The sequence below is a fragment of the Salmo salar genome, chromosome 24 (genome assembly GCF_965601325.2).
Source record: "Salmo salar chromosome 24, fSalSal1, whole genome shotgun sequence".
Classification (NCBI taxonomy): domain Eukaryota; kingdom Metazoa; phylum Chordata; class Actinopteri; order Salmoniformes; family Salmonidae; genus Salmo; species Salmo salar.
In genome coordinates, this window is record NC_138314.1 from 37545671 (window position 1) to 37556778 (window position 11108).

At 41.0% G+C, this 11108-nt stretch overlaps 3 protein-coding genes across 3 annotated transcripts in view; 2 read left to right on the top strand and 1 right to left on the bottom strand.

The window, feature by feature from the left end:
• si:dkey-40c11.2 (uncharacterized) overlaps nt 1-1664 on the top strand; it is a 61701-nt gene extending 60037 nt beyond the window's left edge. The window contains exons 15-16 of the mRNA XM_014172445.3: nt 182-215; nt 316-1664. Coding sequence (XP_014027920.1) covers nt 182-215; nt 316-452 — 171 coding nt within the window. The 3' untranslated portion in view covers nt 453-1664. The remainder of the gene's footprint in view (nt 1-181; nt 216-315) is intronic.
• Nucleotides 1665-2946: 1282 nt separating this feature from the next.
• hspb11 (heat shock protein, alpha-crystallin-related, b11) lies at nt 2947-4655 on the bottom strand. Its single transcript, NM_001146578.1, has 5 exons — nt 4493-4655; nt 3979-4085; nt 3789-3857; nt 3652-3695; nt 2947-3541 (listed from the first exon to the last, which is right to left on the bottom strand). Exons 1-5 carry the CDS (start codon nt 4582-4584, stop codon nt 3452-3454), a joined length of 402 nt encoding a protein of 133 aa, NP_001140050.1. The 5' UTR covers nt 4585-4655; the 3' UTR covers nt 2947-3451.
• Nucleotides 4656-4681: 26 nt separating this feature from the next.
• Nucleotides 4682-8323, top strand: smn1 (survival of motor neuron 1, telomeric). The gene is made up of 9 exons (XM_014172446.3): nt 4682-4822; nt 5725-5796; nt 6050-6169; nt 6275-6466; nt 6645-6818; nt 7128-7202; nt 7519-7626; nt 7881-7963; nt 8175-8323. The coding sequence occupies exons 1-8, from the start codon at nt 4775-4777 to the stop codon at nt 7935-7937; spliced, it is 846 nt and encodes a 281-aa protein (XP_014027921.1). The 5' UTR covers nt 4682-4774; the 3' UTR covers nt 7938-7963; nt 8175-8323.
• The last annotated feature ends 2785 nt before the right edge of the window (nt 8324-11108 follow it).

An 11108-nucleotide genomic window follows, 5' to 3' on the forward strand; every position in this document is an offset into this window, starting at 1 on the left:
TATTAAAGGTGTGTTAGTGCTGGTCTTTGGGTCTCCAGGACCAGAATTAAAAAACACTGACTCATTTAATATGAATGTCATGTCGATGACAACCAGGCGAGGGCACTGCAATGGGAAAAATAGTAAATTGTGACATTTTCCTCAGACAGGGGCCATTCATGATTGCTTTTCTCTGTTTCAGACGTGTGTAAGAGCTCTCTATGACTACCAAGCAGGTCAGTTCTCAATGTAACCATGGACACACATGCACACCTACACATACACACAGACACACACTATGAATCTCTCTGAGTGTTAGTCTTGCCTTTCTCACAGAGGATGAATCAGAGATCTCCTTTGAGCCAGGTGACATCATAACTGCGGTGGAGACCGTGGACAAGGCCTGGTGGCGAGGCTGCACTAAAGATGGACGACAGGGACTCTTTCCAGCCAATTACGTGGAGACCATCTAGACACACACATATACACACTCAGGGACTGAACACTCGTTCCCCTACAGTGAAAACACCATAGTATACTTGCTACATACATAGACTCCCTTAGCTTCCATAGACACACAATGAACAAAGTTCCCTTGGATTCCATGCTATCATCTGCCCCCATTCCAACTCGCCCGTGTTGTGGTGGAAGACCGTGTCTCCTGTTCTATCCGGTTAGACTCCTAACTGGCAGAAACACACAGTTGAAGTCCACCAAGATGTCGCCTTCGTTCCCTTCACAAGAGGGAGGACTGGGACAGAGAGGGACCACCAGACAGGATGTCTGCAGGCTCAAAATGAGTCCCTCTGCAACTACTATTTTGATGATTGTTACACTAAGCGATACTGTCTGTGTGAATGTGTCATTTCCTTGGTACATTTAAGTGTTTTCTATGTTAATTTACTGAAACGTAAGGGACTGTCTTTCTTGTTTCTGTACTGGTGGTACTGTATGTGTATATAATCTGTGTTTTATCTAAAGCTTTTTTTATCCAAGCGGAGTGGTATTCCTATTGTACATCTGATGCTAATAGATAGCATTATATTAATGTCACGTACATTTAAAATGCTACTTGTAACTGTCTTTTTGAAGTGAGAACTTTTTAAATTTAAAGGTTTGTTTCTACAAGTGTGCATGGTTTGTACTCCCTGCATTTACTTCACATTTACAAATAGTACCATTTACAAACATATAATACTCTTAAACATTAGCATATATATATATATATATATATATATATATACACACATATATATATATATACATACACACACACACACAATCAAGACCTGTAAAATATATATTTTACAGGTCTTGATTGTTTTTGTTATTACATTAAAAAGACATACTATTTTGAAAATATATTTCTTTATGAAAATAGCATAAACATGAAGCAGAAAGTAACTTTATATCATGCATATTATACTATTAAATAAATCTTTTTTTTTTTACTACAAATGTAAAGGTTACTTTTTAATCACTTTCAGAACTCTAGAATTAATTTTAGAACAAGAATTCTAATTTCATTGAATCCAACTGAATAATAAATCCATATGTATTTTTCCTCACAAAAAAAAGCTTTGAACCATTTTAAAGCGTAAAACACTTGTACATTGTACTTCAGCTTGAGATGGATATTTACTCTCAGCTTCATGAGAATAAATATTTTTATATTCTGAAAAAAATTATGGCTATGTACATTTTTGCAGAGTTGTTTTCTACATTAGCGTCATGTTTCTGTTTTGCATCCCTTGTTTAACACACGTAGTGGACATTTGATTATTGATCAAGTGACAACTTTAAACTTTCCTCACATGTTCAGTCTTCTCCTTTCTCTTCACTTTCATCTTTCCCTCCTCTGGTTTCATATTTACTCTCCCTCTTTAAATGACGGGTGGATAAAAAAAAGAAAATTGCTCTTATTCACGTAACATGGAGTCAGGGACAACAACCTCATACTAACAAATGTATTCTCTTTTTATATATATATATATAACCTCGAAGTAAAAGACTACAGTTGAAATCGGAAGTTTACATACATTTAGGTCGTAGTCATTAACTCGTTTTTCAACCACTCCACAAATTTCTTGTTAACAAACTATAGTTTTGGCATGTTGGTTAGGACATCTACTTTGTGCATGACACAAGTCATTTTTCCAACAATTGTTTACAAATGATTTCAATGTATCACAATTCCAGTTGGTCAGAAGTTTACATACACTAAATTGACTGTGCCTTTAAACAGATTGGAAAAATCCAGAAAATTATGTCATAGCTTTAGAAGCTTCTGATAGGCTAATTGACATTTGAGTCAATTGGAGGTGTACCTGTGGATGTATTTCAAGGCCTACCTTCAAACTCAGTGCGTCTTTGCTTGACATCATGGGAAAAATCAAAAGAAATCAGCAAAGACCTCAGAAAACAAATTGTAGATCACCACAAATCTGGTTCATCCTTGGGAGCAATTTCCAAATGCCTGAAGGTACCACGTTCATCTGTACAAACAATAGTACGCAAGTATAAACACCCTGGGACCACGCAGCCGTCATCCCGCTCAGGAAGGAGACGCGTTGTGTCTCCTAGAGATGAACGTACTTTGGTGCGAAAAGTGAAAATCAATCCCAGAACAACAGGAAAGGACCATGTGAAGATGCTGGAGGAAACGGGTACAAAAGTATCTATATCCACAGTAAAACGAGTCCTATATCGACAAAACCTGAAAGGCCGATCAGCAAGGAAGAAGCCACTGCTCCAAAACCGCCATTAAAAAAAGCCAGACTATGGTTTGCAACTGCACATGGGGACAAAGATTGTACTTTTTGGAGAAATGTCCTCTGGTCTGATGAAACAAAAATAGAACTGTTTAGCTATAATGACCATCGTTACAGTGATGGAAAAAAGTATTTGATCCCCTGCTGATTTTGTACGTTTGCCCACTGACAAAAATGATCAGTCTATAATTTTAATGGTAGGTTTATTTGAACAGTGAGAAACAGAATAACAACAAAAAAATCCTGAAAAACATGTCAAAAATGTTATAAATTGATTTGCATTTTAATGAGGGAAATATGTCTTCTGAAAATCCATCTTTGGCCAGGCTACCTCTGCAGCACACAAATGCATGAGTTTAGAAAATCCTTAACAACTCCATCTACAGCTGGAGAACCTTTGAAGTTTGAATACTGCCTTGTTTCTACTTTACATCAACTGTCACCATATGCTTTGGATCAAATGCAACTGTTAGCAGATTACAGCAGTAGTCAGATTTATTGAACAGATTGTATTGCAATTTGGATTTGGTGAACAGGTAGAATGAAACAAACTATTAATTGTGCCTCAGGTGATGTAACATTAAATCCTGTTTCATTACAAAAAAAGTATTAAAAAAAATGACGCAATGTAAAACATATTAGATACTCAGACAAACTCCTTAATAAGTAGAGCTGTACATTATGAGAAGGTACTATATATTTCACTCTACACTGACCCTGTGTACCGAGACAAAATGGTCATATCCAGAGGTAACGATGAAGCGCAAGTGTGTTGCAGTCGTTCCATTTAGCTGTAAAGAGAAAAAAACAAGACTACTCAAAGTCATGTGTATATACAGTATATGCCATTTGCAGACACCATGTAGAACATTACGTAGATTAGAATAGGAAGTCAACTCACTGGAATATCATTTGTTTGAAGATGCCCCTCTGTGTGTTCAAATTCTGAAACAAGATGCAATGAAGATTACAATACTGCTTTGAAAGGCAGACTTCATTTGCTTTGAGGCACTGTGGAGCCGTAGTGGCTTCGCTTACCTTTTTCTGAAATAGCTTCAAAGTCAGTAGCATCATCTGAGATGCTCTTCTCAATTTTAAGAGTCTTAACTGAAAGACAACAAGAACAAAATAACGGATACATTTCAAGCAACATGATCAAACTAGTAACTAAACATACACCAATACTTAGTGTGCCATTTGATACGTTACTTTTGACCTTGTTTCATACCATTATAACAGTGCATTGTCACAAGGGCAATTTTCATAGATTCAGCGAAGCGGATTATGAACTCCTGTGGAAACATTCCAGTGGACATCCAAAATGTTTCAGTGTTCCTGAGAAGAGAGAAAGTGACTCATCAAGGTATGCACAGTGGTGATGAGTTAATGAATGGTGTGGTGTGGCGTGGGGATGCTGGCTGTGCGTTACTGACTGGTGTAACATGACATTGTAAAGCAGCAGCATGTTGGCTTTGTGTGGAAATATTGTTGGGTGTCTGTACAAGACTTAACGTTAGCTCGCTAGCTCTTCTCACGCTACCATAACTAGTAGCTTTTTAATCTTGATTTTAACAACAAAACATGTAGCTAGCTATCAACATTACACATCATATCTGACTAGCTAGCTAGCTACTCTGACATACAGGAAGTTTAGGTTAGTTTAGCTATCTAACAACATACTAGATAGGCACAGAGGTAATAAATTATATTTTAGAAAGAGTAAATAAATAAACCCGTCTCACCCGTCAATAATGTTTTCTGGAGGATGATTCTCATCACTGGACGCAGCCAAGACAATCTGAGCACCCAAAGAACCTAAAGCAGGATCTATCATCGTATTTACACGCAAATCTAGCTAGCTAGGTAAACAAAAGTGTTAGTTCGTTCCCAAGCCAACGTGCTAACAATTTTTTGTCGCCGTTTTTATACGTCATTTTTACTTAGAAACGTCAGCCAGCGACGCACGTTGCTTCAGTAGCTAGGGACTATCAAAGCTGTGAGAGCAGCCATATTTCTGCGTATTCATGGCACATGGGTGTAAAGATGTGCTTTTTGCTCGTGGAGCTGCACAAGTAAGTTATCATTTATGTAGCTACTCAGTCAGTACATAGCTAGCTAAGTGTGTAGATTGGTTTGCTAGTTGTTTGCTGATTGGATAGATACCAACTAGCTAACATTAGCTAGTTAATAGCTAACTATTGGGTCTAAATCTGGCACCAAAGCAGTGTTGGGGAGTATTGAACTAGCTACATGTAGTTAAACTTGTAATTTAACTACGTTTTGCAGTAACTTGGTGGTAGTTTAACTAAATTCAAATCTTGGAACAGTAGTGTAATTACTTTTTTGATATAATGTTTCACACATTAGTTTAGTTTGGATGTAGTGAACTACTACTTCAAATTAACATTAGTTAGCTAAGTAAACACCTTTTTTTTAATGGGAGCTTTATTCTAGCTTAACCTCCCATTTTAAGAAATTGGTATCTTGATACTTCCTTCACCATGGAATGGTAGTTTAGTCCGCTGGAATCTTGGTAAACTATATTTTCAGAGTATTCTCCACAACACTGCACCAGAGTTTCAGGGAAGGGTCAGTTATCATAATCATTGATGTTAGTGGTAACAAGGCAGTTTGTCAGCAGATATGCCAGCATCAGTCACTCAAGTCTGATGGCCCATTCCCAAAACAGTTTCAATTAGATATCTGGTTAGCGGGGATCTAGGAAAGTGACTGACATTAGATTAAAAATGATCAGCTGGCCATGTTGTATGACTAGATGCTAGTTAGCCTGGCCAGCTGGTTATCTAACTGACCCGTTTATTATGTAGGAATATAGAGCAGTGCCAGTGCATCACAACTGGCTAGATGGAATCTGGCTTTATCTGTCTTGCTAGTAGCTAAATAGAAAGCATTTGCTAAGTAAAAGTCACTCAGATGGTTGATTGCTCTTAAACTCATTTTCTTATTTTCCCAGAGTGACGATTCTGACATTTGGGATGACACTGCACTGATAAAGGCCTACGACAAAGCAGTTGCATCATTTAAGGTGCCTTTACAGTGTTATAACTTTGTTTGCCACCTCATTGACAGTATTCTGCAAATAAAGCATGTCTTATTTTCCTCTTTGTTAGAATGGTTTTGATACTTCGGTTGAGAACCATGCATGTACAGCTACAGTGTGTCGTTGTAGACATGTCTCCTAAAGCAGCAACTCAGAAAAGTGTCCTTGAAAATGTAATATTATCCCTCTGTCATGCTCACATTTTGATTCTTTTTTAACTATTGATCCTGACTGTCAGACTGCCCTGAAAGGTGAGGAGGACACACAAAGCTCAGAGAGAGACAACCCTGGAAAGAAACGAAAAAACAACAGAAACAACCGCAGCAGAAAGAGAAGCAATGCTCCTCTGGATAAAGAGGTAGGTGGTACGTTATAAGAACACAACAACCCATTAAAAATGATCTGTTAACTCTTCCTTTAATGGGTCTAGTCTAACAGTTATACAACATGTGTTGTGTTGCAGTGGCGAGTCGGAGACCCCTGCTGTGCCTACTGGTCTAAAGATGGCAAATTGTACTCTGCCACGATCTCATCCATAGATGAGCAGAGGGGCACCTGTATAGTTGTGTTCACACACTATGGGAACGAGGAGGAGCAGAACCTCCGAGACCTTCTGATAGAGAGCTCAGAGGTAGATGAGGAAGCCCCCAGTAAGGTACGTTTAGGCTGTTTGTGAGGATGATCGCTGCATTCACCATACTGTTTTACTGCACGTGAACTAGATCAGGCTGGTTCCACCAGACTAGTGGACCACCATTTATGTATTCAGCCCCTTGAACACATCTGACTGGGAACATTTTGTCAGTGTTCTTGTGTCTCTTTCTGTAATGCAGGTTAAAGAAGCAGAGTCTTCTACAGAGGAGAGCGACAGGTCGTCCACCCCACACCCTCACAGTCATGTGCCACGCTCTAAACCCAAATTCAAATCCCCCAAAGGATCTCCCATGTTGGGTCCAAGCTTTCCTGGCTTTCCCCCAGGTCCCCCTCCAATGCCTGGCTTCAGAATGGTAAGCAGATCCTAATTGTAGTTTGTCAGTCACTATTCGTCCATGCATTTTTATTTTTTTGTTATGTGGTTGTCTTACCCAGACACCAGTTGAATGCTAAATGATTGAAATGTAAATGTAACAATGCATTACTCCAAGGAAATAAAAGACCTAACAAATGATGGAATTTAGGTGAACTTTGTTTTCATTTGGAAGTTGCTAAAGATGCCGATCTGGGGAATTTAAATATAAAACCCCTGTAAGTGGTAATGGAGTGAATCCTTTGACAATGGAGTGTGCTGCACATTGAAGTTGTTGGTCTGTCTACAGGGAGACTCAAGGCGACCTGGGGCCTCCAGGCCTGCCCCTCCAGGATGGCCTCCTATGATGCCCTGTGGGCCACCGGTAAGATGGAGTGCAGAAATATTTTCTCTGGTGCAGAGCTGTGTTGCCGTGGTAATAGTCCACGGCATGAGTCACAACTCTTCACCGGAGACAAGTGTTCAATCCCTGCTTCCACCTTTCCCACTGTTTCTCCACCTGCCTGTTTCCCACTCTGATCTTCCTTACTGTCTGAATAAAGAGTCAAACCCCCTCTCGACTGTTTAGTGTTGCTGATAGAGAACACACACGGAGCTTACTGAGCAGTGTTTTGTTAGTACATTTATCTCTGCAACGTTACGATAGATTCCCTCGTCTGAAGGCGTTTTGTCTCTGTCAGATGATCCCGCCCCCTCCCCCCATGAGTCCAGACGGAGAGGATGATGGGGCTTTGGGCAGTATGCTGCTCGCCTGGTACATGAGTGGTTACCACACTGGATACTACCTGGTACAGTTACATCCCCTTCGCATCCTGTCTTGCCCACTGCAGATAGGAATTGCTTTCATGTAATAAACCTATTTAATACACATTGTGGCTTCTATGTGTGTACATTAGGTTGCATTCACGTTCCGACAAAATCTGGGACGTGATTGGATCACGTGTGATGATTGATCGGACATTAATTTTGAATTCAATACCAGGAGTAAACGGGTTCTACAATGCAAAAGGAACTGTTTTAATACTTTATTTGTCTCTTACAGGGTTTGAAACAAGGCCGCAAAGAAGCTGCGTCTGGAAGGAAGACTCACCACAAGTGAGAAAGGGGACTTCTGTCCTTACCATGGTAAATACAGTCATTTGCTGTGCTTAGTCATGTACTAAACTGATTTACTACCTGCTAGGAATGAATTCCATTGAATTCTTCCTTGACTGACTTATATGAGCCTCAGATGTTTAGATACTACAGAATAAATTCTTCCTCTATAATTGTTGCCATTTTTAACAAACCGTCAACGTACATCTTTAAAACATTTGTTCTCTGCTGTGTGTCCTAGGTGTGTGTCTCCATCCCAGATGAAGAGGACAGAAGTGTTGTCAATTAAATGTAACGTGTGAATGCATTTCTGTTTGAAAACTACGAAAAACTTGAGACATGTTTTGTATTCTTTGTAAATAAAACAAATAAAGGCTGTTTTGGCTCACATTTTAATGTTACCTTTAATCTGTTTGATACATGTGAATATTCAACTAGTTTAGGTCATAAATACATAAGGAAAACTAAGATGGTTATGTTTATATGGGTGTTGATAAGGTGCTTGCAAGATGCTCCTTACAATGCACATTAGATATCGTAACAGTTCTTCCCCAGTAGATGGCAGGCTATTCCTGTACACACATTCAAGTACAGTGAAATGACTTGATGGATGTTATAGTACTTGTTTAAAAGTTTCTACTTTCTACACCATATTCAATCATGTCAATTGATCAACTAAAGGTCAAATTATGAGCGTTTTGAAAGACATTTTCAATGGTGGCCAACAAAATCTCATAAAATACCAAGCATAATCTGTAATAATACACTCCTGTTATCTATCTCTGTGCAGCACAACTATTCTATCTGCTCCCTGATGAGACCCTTCCGAAGCTAGGATGTATTCACTAGGAAGCAGACAGGATGAAATGGGGAGGGACCTACCTGAATTTGCCCAATAAAAGCAGTTTTCATTGCAACACTGCACTAATGAATACACCTCTGGTTTATCAATGCCAAAATAGTATTACCAAGACCTTGAGCTGGAGGGAGGCCAACTTAGTCCCTCTGCCCTTAGCCATATACCACAAACCCTGAGGTGCCTTATTGCTATTATAAACTGGTTACCGACGTAATTAGAGCAGTAAAAATAAGTTTTGTCATACCCATGGTATATGGTCTAATATACCATGGCTGTCACCCAATCAGCATTCAGGGCTCGAACCACCCAGTTTATAATTGTAATCTAACTGTACAGTGTGTCCTCTGCTGAGACTGAACACATACATATTTCTGTTTTTCTTTATCCTCTTTAACCCTTGATACCCACAAGTCCTTTCACATCAATAAAGGGTCATTACTTATCTACAGTAGTTATATAAACTGGGTGGTTTGAGCCTGAATGCTGATTGGCTGACAGCTGTGGTATATCTGACCGTATACCACAGGTATGACAAAACATGTGTTTTTACTGTTCTAATTACGTTGGTAACCAGTTTAAAATACCAATAAGGCACCTCGGGGTTTGTGGTATATGGCCAATATACCACGGCTAAGTGCTGTGTCCAGCCACTCTGCATTGTGTTGTGCTTAAGAACGGCCCTTAGCCATGGTATATTGGCCATATACCACACCCCCTTATGCCTTCTTGCTTAAATATCCCAAAAGGACTAATCCACAATCCAATTTAATGGTTGGAGTCAAATTATAAAGAAGGGCATGTACAACATACACGTGCAGTATATAGTATAAAAAAGCCATATGTAATTATAGTGAGCAGAGTGTGATACTGGCTGTAATATTCCCCCTCTGTTTGGGGGCCGTATGGGAGCACTGCCATACCAGTGGTTTCTGCTCACTCCCCTGTGGGTGTCTGTCTCTGTCTCTCCTTCCTCTCCGGTGTGGGTGCATGCGTGAGAGAGACAGAGAAATGATTCTGTGTTTGCGATGACAGAGGACTATTTTACACTATGCCATCATGTCCCAGCTGTTCTCCAGGCATTGCTCTCGCAGCTATGAGATGGTCTCTTTGTATGTGTTCTGTCACTGACATTTTGCACCCGTTGTGCCACTGTTTGCTACTGTGTTTGACTCTCAGCAGTATTTGCTGTTTATGTTGTTTGTAGTGTTTATGCGGGCGCAATGCATGTATGTGATAGAAAGAGAGGAGGAGGCAGTTGCTCTGAGAATTTCCTCTTTGGCCCATCAGAGAACAGAGGAATCACAAAGTCAGACAATCTGGGGTGGAACAATGATGACTTGGCGGGGAATCTCCGAGCTAGGGTTGGACCATGCCTTGCCTCCAAGTTCTAGGCCCAGAGTCAGGCATAGCAGAGCCGTCCCCAAGGGGTCTACCCCAGCAAGGAGTTCAAAGAGGGTCTACCCCAGCAAGGAGTTCAAAGAGGGTCAGCCCAAGCAAGGAGTTCAAAGAGGGTCAGCCCCAGCAAGGAGTTCAAAGAGGGTCAGCCCAAGCAAGGAGTTCAAAGAGGGTCTACCCCAGCAAGGAGTTCAAAGAGGGTCAGCCCCAGCAAGGAGTTCAAAGAGGGTCAGCCCCAGCAAGGAGTTCAAAGAGGGTCAGCCCCAGCAAGGAGTTCAAAGAGGGTCAGCCCCAGCAAGGAGTTCAAAGAGGGCCTACCCCAGCAAGGAGTTCAAAGAGGGTCTACCCCAGCAAGGAGTTCAAAGAGGGTCAGCCCCAGCAAGGAGTTCAAAGAGGGTCAGCCCAAGCAAGGAGTTCAAAGAGGGTCTACCCCAGCAAGGAGTTCAAAGAGGGTCTGCCCCAGCAAGGAGTTCAAAGAGGGTCTACCCCAGCAAGGAGTTCAAAGAGGGTCTACCCCAGCAAGGAGTTCAAAGAGGGTCTACCCCAGCAAGGAGTTCAAAGAGGGTCAGCCCCAGCAAGGAGTTCAAAGAGGGTCAGCCCCAGCAAGGAGTTCAAAGAGGGTCAGCCCCAGCAAGGAGTTCAAAGAGGGTCTACCCCAGCAAGGAGTTCAAAGAGGGTCAGCCCCAGCAAGGAGTTCAAAGAGGGTCAGCCCCAGCAAGGAGTTCAAAGAGGGTCAGCCCCAGCAAGGAGTTTAAAGAGGGTCAGCCCCAGCAAGGAGTTTAAAGAGGGTCTGCCCCAGCAAGGAGTTTAAAGAGGGTCAGCCCCAGCTTAGGAGTTCAAAGAGGGTTAGCCCCGGATTGGGAGTTTAAAGAGGGTCAGTCAACTTGGGAGTTTAGAGGGTCAGCCCCAGCTTAGGAGTTC

Bases quoted from the DNA above. Each gene is read 5' to 3' on its own strand.
- smn1 (XM_014172446.3), top strand. From the start codon at position 4,775: ATGGCACATGGGTGTAAAGATGTGCTTTTTGCTCGTGGAGCTGCACAA. The intron at 7,203-7,518 runs GTAAGATGGAGT...TGTCTCTGTCAG, and splicing joins TGATGCCCTGTGGGCCACCG to ATGATCCCGCCCCCTCCCCC. The intron at 7,627-7,880 runs GTACAGTTACAT...TGTCTCTTACAG, and splicing joins ACCACACTGGATACTACCTG to GGTTTGAAACAAGGCCGCAA.
- hspb11 (NM_001146578.1), bottom strand. From the start codon at position 4,584: ATGATAGATCCTGCTTTAGGTTCTTTGGGTGCTCAGATTGTCTTGGCT. The intron at 4,086-4,492 runs GTGAGACGGGTT...CTCTCTTCTCAG, and splicing joins CCAGAAAACATTATTGACGG to GAACACTGAAACATTTTGGA. The intron at 3,696-3,788 runs GTAAGCGAAGCC...ATCTTGTTTCAG, and splicing joins TGAAGCTATTTCAGAAAAAG to AATTTGAACACACAGAGGGG.